This window comes from Idiotropiscis lumnitzeri, chromosome 17 (genome assembly GCF_059441095.1).
Source record: "Idiotropiscis lumnitzeri isolate Australia: NSW breed Sydney's pygmy pipehorse chromosome 17, RoL_Ilum_1.0, whole genome shotgun sequence".
Classification (NCBI taxonomy): domain Eukaryota; kingdom Metazoa; phylum Chordata; class Actinopteri; order Syngnathiformes; family Syngnathidae; genus Idiotropiscis; species Idiotropiscis lumnitzeri.
In genome coordinates this window covers 10,306,613-10,322,065 of record NC_142407.1, presented here as the reverse complement: position 1 = coordinate 10,322,065, position 15,453 = coordinate 10,306,613, and the positions used below count along the sequence as shown (strand labels likewise).

The window sequence follows — 15,453 nt, the reverse complement described above, 5'->3', positions numbered from 1 at the left end:
GTGTCTTATGTCATGTGACTCATGGTTGTAACGTGTTTCATTTGTTACTTTGAGTTTTGATTTTGAAGACTTTGCCGATTTTGTTTTCCAGTCTTCTCCAGTTACATCTGCTCGTGTTTTTGTTCATCAATGATTTAGCTCCGTACATCCCTGCCTGTCCTCGCCTCCTGACAGAATTGTCATCATTTCGAAATCAGCATAATAAAGAGGAATTATAAATATATCATTTTATTTGAACGAGGAAATATATTAGTCGATTCCTGGACAACAAAAAAAATCGTCAGAATTTTGCCTGTTGAGCTCGTTAACAGCAAGTGGCAAAAAGTACAAAGAAAGAGGACATTCGGATATGTACGTTCTAAGGTTTTGACAAGTTAAAATGAACGTAACCTAGTGATGGGTAAATGAAGCTTCAAATGTGCTTCATGAACCAGTTGTAGTATTTTTTGACTCCAGTAGATGGCACTCTCTGTTCAACATTGGGCTGAAAGCACATTGGCGTGCCATTTTTTAAAACCCTTTATTTAAAACAACAGTGCCATCTACAGGACACAAAAATACAACAACTGGTTCATGAAGCAAATTTGAAGCTTCATTTTCCCATCACTAACTTCACCTGTCAAGTGCATTTTAGGTTCATCCTGAAATTTCACCCAGAGGCCAAATATCACTCAACTTTTGCACCAAGTGGGAGTGTTTGCACATAAAGAATGAGTGTGCATGTTATGATAAATCCAAATGCTATGGAAAAATAGTACGACTTATTATTTTTTTTTACATTTCTTTGTTTGCACCTCAGTTCATTGTGTTCCTCGAGCAAAAAGAGGGAAATGTCTGCGTAGTCAATTTTTGGTCATTTCGAGTCATAGATCATTAAAACGTTCAAAGGTGCTCGCATGGTTCTGATCATTTGACAAATGCAAAGTATGGGTCATGTGACTCATCAGCAGCATATGATTCATGATGGACCGACCTGTACACAGAAAAGATTGTTACAGTCAGTTGCTAACATATTAAGAAGACAGTCACTTCCCCCTCCCTCAAGCAGCTTTTTTTTTTTTTAAGACCGGTGTCAATTCATTTGCATATTGGCTGTGTGATTCTAAACTAATTAATGAAAACAAAAACAGATACGTGGGTATGGTGGTGAAGTCAAATCATGTGACGCCTGAGGTAGCTTACATATTGGTTTCATTTCTTTTTTTTTTTCCTCCTGAATCACGCAGATGACGGTAGTAAAGCTCCAACGCGACCATCACTCGTGATCAACCAGACTGCTTCGACGATGTTAACATAAATGTAACATTTGACAGTTTAAAAAAAAAATTAAAAAATATTCCTAGTTTAGCACATTCCCATATAATGTAGTCCCGAAAAGGTTTCCAGAATTCTGCAACCCTTCAAAAAAAAAAGTATATATGAAGTATGTGTTTGTTGGAAGGAAAAGATAAAGTCAAAATTCACTCATTTTACAAAACAATTACTGAGAGTCAAAATTGGGGAAAGAAGTTCAGTCAAATCCTGCACAATATTCCAGTCAAATTAGGTTATTGGAAATGACCCGCGAGTTCTGTTGATGGCAGTGCAAGAAGGCTCCAAATATTTTCAAAGTAAAAAAAAAAAAAAAACATCATTAAATAAATAAATAATAGCTCAAATTTCAAAATAAAAATCACACCAGTACACATGAGGTTGAGGATATGATTACAAATTCAAAACTGCATCACGATCAGAGCTGGGGCCAAAAGTACAAATGTGCAAAACAAAAATCCAAATTGCCAAACAAACAATAAATCATTCTGCTTTCCCTGACATGACTGAGCATGAAACAGTGCGTGCACTTTGTGCTTTGTGGAAGTTCATCCCGCTATGTTCGGGATCCTTCCACGGAAAAAAGCATCCAAAGCAAGGATAGAAAGCTTCTTTGTATCTTGCGTGGCAAAGTATAAAAAAACCGGTAGAAAATGTAAAAAAAATCCATGACTTTAAATAAAAACAAGGAGAAAATGCTCTGAAACCACAGTGGGCTGCTTGTCATCACAGTGGAGGATTTTTGTACACTAGTTTACAGAAAGGTTTGCTATGGCATGACTTGAACAACAAATGTGGTCGTCATGCATTTGGAAAGGCAAAGTTTCGGAACAGGAGAGAGAGCAAACTGGCAGACAAGTTAGCTGTTGAGAGGAGAACCAACGCAAACGCCACCGAATTGAAATATATGATCGCCAATGAGTGCGGCTCGGCGAGTCAGTTACAAGTCACAGCCGGCACTTGAAGTGAGCTCGGTAACCACTGAGCATCCAGAGAAACTTCTTTTAGAGCCACTGTCTTTTGTAAAAAAAAAAAAAGTCCCAGTGGAGGAAGTAGAACGAGGATACAAGCCAAAGTCGTGATGGACAGCAAGTGTCTGACATCATACGCACAGACAGGAGGATGTCGACGTTCTTGTCGACAAGTTGCAGTCAGGCACAAGCAAAGCCAAGAGCCACTGGGTCCTCGGTGGGAAGAGGAGGTGGTCCCTGGTAAAGTGGGCGTGGGTTCCAGTCGGACGGCTTTGCGTCAAGCGGCTGAGAGTTGCGTGGGCTTCATGGCGGGTAGATCCAGCAGCGCCTGCACGGTCATGCTCACCTTCACCAGGCCACGCTCTTCCAGGATGTGATGGGGCAGACATAGCTTGTCCTGCGTTAGCAGAAAAAAAAAAGCTAGGGAATGATATACAAGCCGCACCAGGCTAAAAGCTGCAGTTTTCCATGTTGAAAAAAATGTGTGGTGAATGCACATCAAAGATACATAAACGGTTAAAACAGTGCCTTTTTACACGGCAACAAATTTGCTCATTAAAACAAACCAGACACCAGACAAAAAAAAAATCGAGATTAACCTCGCGTATTTTCTGAACTATATAGCGCCCCCTACCGCTGAAAGAAAAACCCACCGAAAAGCCACAACCTTGTATTAGCCGCATGGTTCAAAATCGAGGAAAAAAGTAGCGGCTTATAGTACGGAAAATACGGTAATATTTACATTAAGATTTGAAGCATTTTGTTTTGATACGCTACTTTTGTGTAGTGACAACATGTCATGTGCTATTAAAAGTATCGATATATGTTTTTATGACTCGATATCAGGTTACGAAAAGGAAAATCGATAAATCGATTTTTCTTAAACCCGGCCCTACTCATTCGCTGTACTAAAGCAGAAGTACTGGTTCTGATTCCGATACTTAAAGTGGATCTAAATCCTCAATTTCTAAAAGCAAGTATAGTGTGCCAGTGTGGAAAGTTGTAAATCACAGGTGTCAAACCAAGGCCCGGGGGGCCAGATCTGGCCCGCGACCTCCTTTTATGTGGCCCGCGGAGGGCAAATAATGTGTGTCAATTTCCTGTTTCTAGCACATTTTCTTGACTTTTCACAATATCGAGATATGAGATATTGCCATTTATTTGTTACCAATCCTCCCCTTTTAAAATATATTTAAGAATTGTTGAACAAACAATTATTGACTGACTTCTGATTTCAAAAGTGGCTTTCCATCAATTTGTTGTGTGTATGCGATGACGTAAGGTTCACAGTCTTAACGGCCCTCTGGGGGAAACAGTAACTATGATGTGGCCCGTCCACAAAAAAGAGTTTGACACCCCGGTTGTAAATGATTACCTGCGGAACTCCCATTTTTTTACAGGCATCCAAGAAGTTCTCCACATTTCTACGGCATTTAGCCATGCTGAGCTTCGGCTGAGATGACAAAAAAAGAGGATCATCATAAAAATGCAGACACCTCTGCACTAAAAATGTTGTACTAAATCAAATTGCACTACCACTGCAGGCGACGGTACGTGGATGCTGGCCACAGAGCGAGGACAAATGTGATTGGCTAAATGACAAAGGACCACGCCGTCCATCAGAGCAGCCCCGACATCGTCTGGAAGCAACACCTTCAGTCTCGACTCAATGTTCTGCAAAAAATGACAAAAATAAGAGTGTGTGGTGTTTATTGGCAGAGAGGGATTCATTCGACAAAGTTTTTTTTTTTTTACTTAGCTATTTACATAATATAGGATTTCAAATTGGGCGGAGGTGCAGGGTTCGATTCCGAACATGCAAACTTCACACAGGAAGGCCGCACCATTGTGGATATATGTAAAATAATTTCAAAAAAAAAAAATAACCACAGACGATATGAGACAACCTGTCGTAGGATTCCTATTTGCTCAATTTCCTCTCTTAAATGCTCCATCTTTCGCCTCATAGTGAAGCTGGGCTCAGTCGAGCTCAACTCCTGATGACTTCCTCTTGTGAAGGCTGAAACATAAAATTCGGAAAACCGTTAAGACTTCCAGGTAATAAAAAAAAAAACAACAAAAAAAAACCTCAAAAGAAGTGGGAAACATTTTCCGTTAAACAGCGAAGTACAAAATGCTTATTTGTACTGATTTATTAGTTCTAAATCAGGCTTCTTGAAATGTCAACAGTGTTGATCGTGAACCCACTACTCCAGGATTTTCCACTGTGATGAAATGTTTTATTTACGTTTCCCGAGAAACCTCCTCACTTCCACAGAACTCCGCTTTAGTTCAGCTTCAGTAGAAAAAAAAAAATCGGATGTTTCTATTTTCCTAGTAAGTGTTAATCATCATTGTATTGTGTATTTATCCGCAGCACGTGTTTCCCCCCAAAAAAACAATCAAATAAAATGTCATTATTTTGTTAACAGAATTAAAATATTCTAAAAATAAACACAGTGCTTGACAAGAAAATGTGACTTTTAACGTTATATTTTTACACGCGCATAACGTAAATGTTTGCATATCAATGCATATTTAGCGCGCACATTAGTACCTGATCTTGGCTTGAGTCCAAACACAGTGAGAGAGGTGCTGAAATCCGAGTTGCGTAAACTCTCCTGCAGACAAAATGAATTTCATTTGTAACGATGAAGGCGTTTAACCACAAAGTCTCTTTCCCATAAACGCACTCACCTCGCAGTCGTCATTCCCGCTGCAGTTTTTCCGGGCGCTCTGGCATTTGTACTGACACGATAGCAAGCCAAAAAAAAAAAAAATGGATTTCGTTAGCGCAATACCTTCCTTGCAAAAAAATGCCTCATTTGATCATAAACAAGATTATGTCATTTCCATGTAAGGGTGGAGCCCTATTTTTGTTGTTGTTTTTTTTTTGTGTTTTTTAAAGAAAAGCAACTCTGAGAATTAAGAATAACTGGGAATTCAGTCGACATTTTAAGATAACAGCGGAAGAGCTCGAAGAGGAATGGAGCACATCAAATTGGTTTGCTCAGCAAGAAATCCGTTTGAAGGAGAAATGGGGTCGGCTTTAACGAGCGTGAGCACACCTTGAGATAATCTTTCCTCAGATATTTGTTTCGCTTGCGATCTTCATTTTGATTGAGAACAGGCGGGACCTCCGGCCATTTGGACTCGGAATCTGACTGATCGGTCTTCAGGCTGCCGTCAAAGGAGCAGGATGATGGAGGCTAGGACAACAAGAGAGAGACTCGGTTGCAGACATAAAACTAAAACTAAAACTAAAAGATATATGGATGTCGATCTACCTGTCCACATAGCACCGATGCGCCACTACTTCCCTCGTCCAAGGAAGCGCTATAATGAACAACAGACACAGTTGTACCATCAATTAAAAATAAATGCACCACATTATCCCATCAGCAACCCTAAAAAAAGGATAAGGATTTAAATTACCAGCACACGAATCAGAGACTCGATGCAAACTAAAATAATATAAAAAAAGATAATAGATTGTGCAGCTTTATTTTAAGTATTTAAATTTTGGTTGTTAACTCATTCACTGCCATTGACGGCTAAAGACGTCAAAGATCCTTATTTTATTTTTTTTTTTAACTCGGCTGCTAGCGAATGAGTTAAAACAGTGCCTTTTAACATGGCAACAAATTTATTAATTAAAACAGAACAGACCCAGGAAAAAAAGAAACATTTAATTAGCGTATTTTCTGATCTATAGAGCGCCCCCTACTGGTGAAAGAAAAATACACAGAAAAGCTGCACCATTGTATTAGCTGCGGGGTTCAAAATCTAAGAAAAAAGTAGCGGCTTATAGTCCGGAAAATACGGTATGTTTGGGGACAGATGGTCTACTAGATAATTGATTCAAAAAGTGCAGCTTCATCCACCAGCAGTGCCGGGCGTGTGCGGAACAGGGAAGCATGTGCGTGTGGCACAGCAACGCACCTACGAGTTTGAGGAGGAGGCCTGGCTTTGCTGCCGGAGCTCCCGGAGTGACTTAGGAATCTGCAGACACAATCATGTATAAGAAAGACGTTACATCCATGATGCAATACTTTAAAAATTCCCGTTACAACTTTTCAGTTCAGGGTTAGCACCGGCCCTGACAATGTTAGCAATAATTCATTTAGAAACATTGCTGAGACTTTTATAGCACCGTTCAAGAGACCCAAGGATGCCTAACAATATTGAATACATTTTTTTGTGATGTGCGCGGAGGCGTGGCTAGCAGAGGCTACCAGCGGATAGCTAACAGGCTTGACAGCAAAAAGCAGCTTGGTGGAAGCTTCCTGTAGAGTTCCGGCCCCAGTTTTGCATGATGCAAGATGAAACATTTGGATCACTATTATTAAAAAAAAAAAAAAATGTGTCGCTGTAGCACCGCAGTCATAAATGCTAATAGGAAAATGCTAACAGGAAAGAAAGGCTAATTGGGAAAGTAGTAACTGGAATGTTTTAAGGGTTGTAGATGATACACCATTTGGTGTTCTCGGGCGTGTAAACATAATGATGGAGGAAATGGTTGCACGGAAAGCGTCTTTCTCTACCTGTGAGCTCGACCAGTCACTCTGCGTCGATGGATCAGACTTTCTGCTCTGCAAATTAAGGACCGTCGTCTAGAAGCAATATATCACACGGGAAGCGCAGAAGGAGAAGGAGGAAAAAAAAATAAATAAGATGAAGGGCAAACTGATGCGAAGTGACGTGAAGCCGATAAGATTGTTCGTGCTAAGCAGAAAGTGCGAGAGGACAGGCATGAAAACGTGCGTGGCGATGAGTCGCGGAGGAGCCGCGCACCTGTTCTGCTGCTCCTGCTGCAAAAGCTGCACGGCAATTTTTCTCAGATCCAGCACCTCCTTCAGTTCGTCATCCTCCTCCTCAAGTAGCTGCTCCTTGTCGGAGCTGCAACGCGGGAAATACAAACAATAATTCATTTTCTGGCGTTGTTGTCCTGGACGGGTCGCCAGCCAACAAACTGAGATACATTTTTAAACTTCTGCTGTCCGTATTTAGTTTCTCCGAAAGCAGAAGATTATTTATTTATTATTTTTTTCAATTTACATATTGACATTTTCATTTGTGTTTGAATTACCCTGACTCCTCTTTCCAGCTTTCCTTGTCTTTGCTTTGGTGAGACAAGTTAAGAACCTTTTCCAATTCCTGAAATACACAATGGAAATAACACATTTATTTTTATATATATTTATATATACATATATTTTTAATTTATTTATTTATTTTTTTTTTTTTACATATTTTCCGTAGGATTTTTCTCCTATTGCCTAATATGGCTTTCCGATGAAAACTGTCACTTCGGAGTCAGAGCTTTAGGCAACTATCTTGTGAATTCAAGCGTGTTTTCGTGTGCAGACATCTTCTTACCTTCATACACGACACATGACAGTTCTGCTGTCCATCACACTCTGACAGAGCAGGACCTTCATCCGGGTTGGGTTCTATAAAGTCATACAGATCCTGATCTGATAGAGGGAGGAAGCATCCGCGATGATCACATTAACGCTCACTTATGTATATACGTCAAGGCACTTCATTCAATAATCCCCTCGTCTCTGTTATTGCGTTCAAAGGGGTAATCGGATACTTATTGTTGGTAACCTTTGCAAGAGTCCATTTTGGAAAGGATTGAGAGGGCATCGGCGCGGGCTGTCTCCGACACCTGAGAGTGGAGGCTGACGGTGTCGTCGTCGGAAGGCTGCGTGAAGGAGGCAAAGAGATGTTCTGTGAGCCTGCGTGCGCTTCGGTCGCATTTCAATTTGATTTGAAGTCATCAAGTGACGCAAATTTGTCGTCAATTTGGGATTGGTTGCCCTAGTCCAGCAGAGGGAAAGCTTTTACACTCAAAAGTGGGATTTTTTTTTTAAACAGACAGAAGCACCACATGAAAGAAAAAACACTTATTTCAATAATTCATTCCCATATTTTATGTCTGACCTCTGTTGTCGACAGCCTCTTGTCACCGTTGTCACTCCCAATCCCAGAGTCGGGCCCGTGGTTCTTACTGGGATAAAAATCTTCCATGCTGTGCACAGGTGAGAAAACGCGTGGGCGAGTGGGTATGGTACACAAAATTGTGAGAACTAACACAACCAAATTTTAGCAAAGGCACACCTATCTGTGAGTGGCTGTGGAAGACAACGTTTTCCGAGGGAGGGGAGGTCCAGGGTGTCTGGCTTTTTGTCAGATCTGCACGCTTGAATGTTCAGGTACTTGAAAATGTGCACTTTTCCCTTGAGACAAATCTGAAACGTTTCCAAGAGATGTGGTCCTTCCTCCACTAGATGGCGCAGTTGTGCCAGATGCGTATCGTCGGTGCTGATGTTTTGGACTCACCTGTGCTGGAGGAGACTGCATAGGATTGTTATCGAGGATGATGTGCTGCAGTTGCCTGAGTTTCCTGTAGGCTGCTGGGATCTCTGTGATCTTATTGCAAGAGAAGTCAAGTCGAATGAGAGGGAGATCCGCCAACTCTGTCAGCAAAAAGGACGTACGAGTGTCACAAAGAGCTGCCGTTGCTGTGGGTCATTAGTATTGTTACACATAATTATAGATTATATCGCTGGCGTCGTAATCTAGAAATTAGTCAACCCAATTTTTTAATGCTGGCTTGAAAATAATTGTTTGTCACGTGACGCTTGAAATGTGGGGACAATGAGTTTGTGAGTGAAAAGTCACATCCAAACAGTCCGCAATGAGTGCAAACACAAAGTCAGCTAGGTTCGGCGTCAATTTTTCATTCTGACCTTCAGGAAGAATCTGCAGACAGTTCTTCCTAATGTTGAGTTCTCGTAAGGCATGGAGTCGCCCGACCTGGGCTGGCAGCGCCTGGATCTCATTACAGCTCACATCCTGCAGGGGGCGCAAGAGTAAAAACATACTTTGCGTGCTTTGCTTTTTAAGCATGGCGAGAACAAAGTTGCTTACAAGCTCCATCAGTTCTTTAGCTTTGCCGATCTCTTCAGGGATGGACACCAACTTGTTGTTGCTCACAAGCAGAACTTTGAGCGGAAGGTTGAACAAGTGTTTGGGCAAAACGGATATTAGATTTCGACTGGAGACAAAAAAAAAAAAAAAAAGAAACATAAGAACATACATTTAGAAGTGTGCCCATAAAACCATACATGCAAAACATAATTGTATATCCGGATATGGCGTGATTACCTGATGTCAAGATACGTCAGAATCTGCAAGTTGATGATGGCTTCTGGGATGCACTTGATGCAGTTGTGGTAGAGGTTGAGCGACTCTAGTGGGGCAAAGAGACAAACTTCCGGAGGAACCTCAGAGAGACGATTCTTGGACAGATCTGCAAACAAAAACAAAACGCACTCTAGAGACAAAAAAAAAAAAACATGGTATCTTAAAACGGAAAAAAATGATTTGCCCCAGATGTTAGCTTATCCAGATGGCAAAGTTTTATTGGCGTCAAAGTGACATCATTGTTGCCAAAAAGATGAGAATATGAAATTGTCCAAACTGTTTTGGTAAGCTACTTTTGTCCACATGGTGCATAATGTTTACTGAGAACATACCTTATATGTGGACATTGCCTTTGCAGTCGGCAAGAGGCATTGACTACGAGACAGACGGATCAATAATTCTGAGTGAGTGGTGAGCATGTCATCATTGAGCAGCGGTCTAAAATTACAACCCTCTTTGTCTTACTGCCTGCGCTATATCAGCATTTTATCGATCCCACTGGAAGTGGCATTAATGCCTTAAAGTAATGGCATGTGATTTATAAAAATGGACAGAACAATGATTGTTATTGACGTTAAAAAAAAAAGGAACGAAAACAACAAAATGGCTTCTATTTTTATTATGGGTGTAAATTAACAAAAGTTAAGATAGTTTTTTGGGGGGGTGATTTTGTATATAAATGTGATGATACAACCGTTCAAAATGTTTGAAAATATCTTGTTTGCTCTTTCCATGCCTTCAACAAAAGCAAGCTTGGTCTTTTTAAACCAAAGGGGGCACATGGGGACATAGTGGAGTGATATACTGAGCATGTCGTTTGGCTACCAATTGATTGTGCAAATGAGTGTGTGAATGTGTGTCTTGCTGATCCCATCTCCTACTGACATGTTCATTAGCGGCCAACCTGAAAAAGTGCCCAACCACAAATAAACAATGAATATAAGTCAACGTCATTGCGCCTTCGTCCACGAACCTAACACATGTGATTTTTTATAGCGACTAATATGTGCTTATTAATTATTGGGCTTACAGGGTTGAATAGAAATGTGAAATGTCTGTCGTATTATAGCAGTTCTTCTCAAATGGGGTGCATGCGACCCCAGGGAACATGCTTCTGTTTTTTTTTTTTTGTTTGTTTTGCTGCACTGGAATGAAGTGTAATTGCACAAGCACTACAGTAGGTGGCAGTGGCACTCCCATTTCTCTTATTTTATTTTTATTTCTGGCAAATTGATGCATGTCAAATCTTTTGTTACAGGCGATGTTAAAGTTAATCTTAGTTATAAATTTATCTATATTTAATTTTTTGATTTTTTTTTATCTTAATATGAATACAAAATTTTGCAGTTTTGTAATTAGAATAATTTTATAGATGAATGATACATTTTATAAGGGTGTGTGTAAAATGTTTTCTGCTTCCTAGAGGGGAGTAAAAAGAAAATATTTGAAAGGACAAACATGTTTTATACAGCTCTTAAATTAACGCTGAATAGATCAATCAGGTATACAGAATGCTGTGGGCAATAAGGATATAAAACCGTTGCGTAGTAGCCAAAGCCAGAAGGCAGAAGTGAGAAGACCACATGAGGCACTCATCAGTCCGCAGCAATCGGCCCTCGGGGGATAAAGGAAACACCAATTATCACCGTGTGAAGACCAAAGCTGCGGTCAAAGCGTGTAAGCACCTCCCATTAAGAGTATGATGCTGTAACACAGCTGCATTTGGGAAAACTCCCTTCCGTCCTCCCCCCACAGAAACCTCACAGCTGGGGGTCCTAGCACCACCATCGGTCGGTGGGGGTGGAGCTCAGGCGTGAACACCTCCCTTTCCCTCCTCCAGGCCAGACCATACGCCATCTGTGGCCCGCGGTGGGCCTTCTCTTCCACCTGCTGGCTGGCAGGCGCTCCCAGCACGAGTCCACTCTGTCGCACCTCGATGCCAAATCATCAATCCATTCATTTGTGCTGGAGGTGCAGATGATGTCTGGCTACTTCCGCCAATGACACAGCAAACTCTAAAATAGACATCCTGCTGAGCGCCGCGTCGCTCACTGCTGTCGCTCTTGAAATGATTTAACAGGAAGTAAGCCTTTAAACATTCAAGATGTCATCAACAAAAAGGAGGCTTGTAACAATACATTTATCTAAATATTGGGACCACATTTAGTTATAATACAGGGGTATCTAAGTATTATAAATTATTATTATTTTTATATGGTATTTAACATCAATCTGCACGCAAAATCTAATAGAAATTACAAACTGATGACTCATTTTCACAAAGAACTATTTTAAAACTTAAAGAATTGCATTTGGTACTCAACTACTTCTTACACTCACTAATAGTTATCAAAGCTGTGCGAACTACAATATACTATACTTATCATGAGACCTCACACTTTTGTTATTCAACTACAATGTCATAACTGAGCGCTTCCAATGAAGACAAAATTATCCACCAACCATCTAATAGTGTCAATGTAAACTAAGTACGACTGTATTTGTAAAAGCAACAGTTTTGATATACAGCTATAGTATTGGATCAAATTAAATCGTTCAAATGTGGATTTACAATCTTCAAGCAGTGGAATGGAAACCGAGCCGTGTGAAGCTTGTGTTTAGTGATCAGACTGAATAGCTGTGCCCGTGTTGACCTCATTGCGTGAAATGTTGGCCACATTAATATTAAATGACTGCAGAGAGAGAAAAATAAGCGAGAGCCAATTAAGTTGGCGTAGGGCAAACATACAGTAGGCAACGTCAAATAATTGAATAAAATGGAAAATGCATTAACTGTTAAATGCGCTAAAAATACAACCTTTAATGACAGATTAAATTCAACGTATAATTACTGGAGTCGTGTACTTCAAGTCAGATATATAACTGTGACATCCTTTAAAGTGATATGGCCTTGTTTTTGCGCTGACAAATGTCGTGCCTCAACATGCACAAGCACATCATGAAAGAGCCCGAGGCCGGAAAATCACTGTGCAGGAATTGAAACTCACGTGGTTGCGACCATGCCAAATGGAGTTAGAATTCTCAGCAACCGATGTAATTTTTTTTCTTTAAGTCTAAGCCGCCCTGCATCGCGCTTAGAATATAATGACGAGCGCGGTATTTACACAGGTTGATCATTAAATTCGAGAATGTCGAGATGCGTGTTTGAGGGCCGACAGTTCTTCGTGAAGCGTTTTGGAAAAGCAAGCACAGGAATGTGAGGATGACACATGACTTGGGAGAGCTTTGCAGGACACACACAAGCCATAAAAGTACTTTTATTCGTTGTGCTTGAGCATGCAAATCAACTGGATAACACATTTTAACCATTACTGGTCAAAGAGCCATTTTAACAAGTCAAGTGGGAGTTGAAGGCAAAAAAAAACATGATAATAACTAATAGTAATGATACAATAATATTTCCAGGGCCGGAATGTTCACAACTCATTTAATGCCATTGACGGCTAAAGACGTCAAAGATCCTTTTTTTTTTTTAACTCGGCTGGTGCTGAATGAGTTAAATACAAGTCCAACCCCTTCTTCAAATGCCATGATCGATTCTTTAAGATTTTTGCACAACAAGAAAAATACAACCCAAATCTCAACTTCTGGCCCACCAACACTGAAGAGTGTTGCTTCTTTCTTATTGTGGCTAATTCGCGACCGACTTTTAGAGAACCAAAGAACGCTTGTCATATTTACAACCTGGCTGCGAACCATCCAAAATGGCTTCTTGACCCACTTTTTTTTTTTTTTGTCCCAAACCACCAGTTGAGAATCACTGCTCAATTCAGTAAATGAACATTCGGGAGAATTTAAAGTCCCTTAAGCCATTATGTGCATGCTGTGACTTGCAAACACGTCACACTATCTATCAGGGGGCTATGGGGGTCCTCGCTAGAGTGAGCTAACGCTGACATATGAACCTGAACATCTGCCCAGGTTTACTAAACTGACCCTCTCCAAGGTCAGGCCATCCGCCCGTCGCTCTTTCCCATGAGAAAACAAACCGAGTGGAGACAAAGTGCCAGTGGCGCACTGCAAACAGACACCCTTATGCGAGTAGACTCCTTGCTTTCGTTTGCACAACACCGCTCATTAGTCAGATGACATGCACTCAGCCAGGCCCTGAGTACAAACAGCAACAACACAAAACCTCGCCTTTCAATCGGCTTTGAAAGCTCACCTGCAAAAGTAAAGGGTGCTGGCAGCATTGAAGAGTCGTTTGGAGTCACGATATGTTGCACATTTAGAGAAGTGAGATTTTTTTTTGCTCTTGCACACATTTGGATAAAAAATAAACATGTTTAAACATGTAACAAAAGTATAAAAGGAGAATCTTTTTAAGGTCTGAGGCAACTTCGTGGTTAAAACTCATTCACTACCAGCCCAGGTAAACTTTACTTTTATAACAATTTCCACAAAACTTTCACTTGCAGCAAGTACAACGATCGAGTTAAATTGGATCATTCAGTGTGCTTTGCATGACACTGAAGGACAATTTTAAATTTTGGAACCTAGGTTGAGTTTTGTCTATCCAACATCATTGGTAAGCATTTGTTGCAAAGTTATTGTGGATATAATAGAATTTGACCACATTTAATTGCCTCGGGTGCACACTCTCAAAAAATCACTGTTATGCTTTCCGAGGAACATGACAAAGTATAACAGCATGGCATGTGGACATCAGAGAAGAAAGTTGTCATTAGGAGACATAAACCGTCTAATTGGCAAGTCTAATGACTTAAGATGCTGACAGGATGATTAATAACTGAATGATCCGGCTGCCTACGAGATAAGACTCTTTGGGATTTAATTAAATCATCCTTCATGTTCATCTTCTAAAAAGCACAGTGAAATTACAGGGTATGGAAGAGCTGAAGATAATAGAAAACCTCAAAATGTACAAACGACTGCATACAAAATAGGAATAAGAGGTAGGAACCGAGACTAGTGCCTTCCTCCTTTCTGCATGCTCTTTAAGCATAATGCACGCATGCACGTAGAAGGGTGAGGCTGCAAATACTATCTTTCGTCCGCATGCGAGCAAAATGAATGCACCGTAATAAAAAAAATATATTTTTGAATTTAATAGAAAGTCTTCATTCATATTCTCGTTCATTGCTCTACGCTGCACAGAGGATGATTTGGGTGCGCCTGCCGATGTCTCATTCATGTATCTCAAGGGGAGGCGGGGAGACAGAGGTGGGGGGGGGGTGCTGGTTTCGCCCTAAACAACCGAGCAGTCACCGAGCCCCTTGTGCTTAAAATATATAATCCAAATCATCACAGTGGTCGCTTTGTGTAGACACGTTTAGACAATCGCAGAATCGCGCACTCGTTGTCCTCACAATGTAACATCCGGGTACTCGGGCGAACATTCAGCACACGTTTTTAAAAACCAAAATGCATTGGTGCCACCCACCTGCTTGTGTCGTATCGGTGAGATCGTAGCTCACGCCCGGGTACTCTCTCAGCTTCCGCCCGCTTAGGTTGAGTATCCCGGAGCACACGGCATCATCCAGAGCTCGCTCCAAGCTCCGGGCCGTGAGGTGCTGCTGCTGCTGCTGCTGCTGCTGTTGTTGGTGCTGCTGCTGCTGTTGGTGGTGGTGTTGTTGCTGCTGGTGGTACTGCTGCTGGTACTGGCTGCTACCCGGGCTCCAGTGAGGTCCGCTCGGGTAGTGGTGGTGGTTCTGGAGCGCCGTCACAGCTCCCACACTTCCTTGACTAGACGCCATTTTCGTTTAAAAAAAAGGGGGTGGAAGAAAGAGGAATTGAGTCTCAGAATGATAACAGCAGCAGCAGCGCACAGCCGCAGATTCTACGCCCATGCGCGTGCGGTGCAGAGGCGTGCATTACTGAGGGGAGGCGCGTGGGGGGTGGGGTGGGGGGCACCACCGAGGTGGAGGTGATGATGATGATGCTGGCGGTGGTGGATGGGCTACAGTGGCCATTT

General features: G+C 41.4%; 1 protein-coding gene across 3 annotated transcripts; it reads right to left on the bottom strand.

Annotated features, from left to right (window-relative positions):
* Positions 1 to 2,338: 2,338 nt before the first annotated feature.
* lrch2 (leucine-rich repeats and calponin homology (CH) domain containing 2) lies at positions 2,339 to 15,344 on the bottom strand. 3 transcript variants are annotated; one of them, XM_088278871.1, is made up of 21 exons: positions 14,923 to 15,344; positions 9,459 to 9,603; positions 9,222 to 9,348; positions 9,041 to 9,146; positions 8,631 to 8,767; positions 8,409 to 8,539; positions 8,232 to 8,319; positions 7,896 to 7,992; positions 7,662 to 7,759; positions 7,372 to 7,439; positions 7,077 to 7,181; positions 6,827 to 6,895; positions 6,225 to 6,284; positions 5,570 to 5,618; positions 5,351 to 5,491; positions 4,980 to 5,030; positions 4,840 to 4,903; positions 4,190 to 4,302; positions 3,819 to 3,956; positions 3,658 to 3,735; positions 2,339 to 2,679 (listed from the first exon to the last, which is right to left on the bottom strand). In XM_088278871.1, exons 1-21 carry the CDS (start codon positions 15,233 to 15,235, stop codon positions 2,560 to 2,562), a joined length of 2,298 nt encoding a protein of 765 aa, XP_088134997.1. In that variant the 5' UTR covers positions 15,236 to 15,344; the 3' UTR covers positions 2,339 to 2,559. The 3 variants fall into 3 exon arrangements, with proteins under 3 accessions (XP_088134997.1, XP_088134995.1, XP_088134996.1); XM_088278869.1 differs by having other exon boundaries at positions 7,662 to 7,735; positions 14,923 to 15,259; XM_088278870.1 differs by lacking the exon at positions 6,827 to 6,895 and having other exon boundaries at positions 14,923 to 15,259.
* Positions 15,345 to 15,453: the final 109 nt, after the last annotated feature.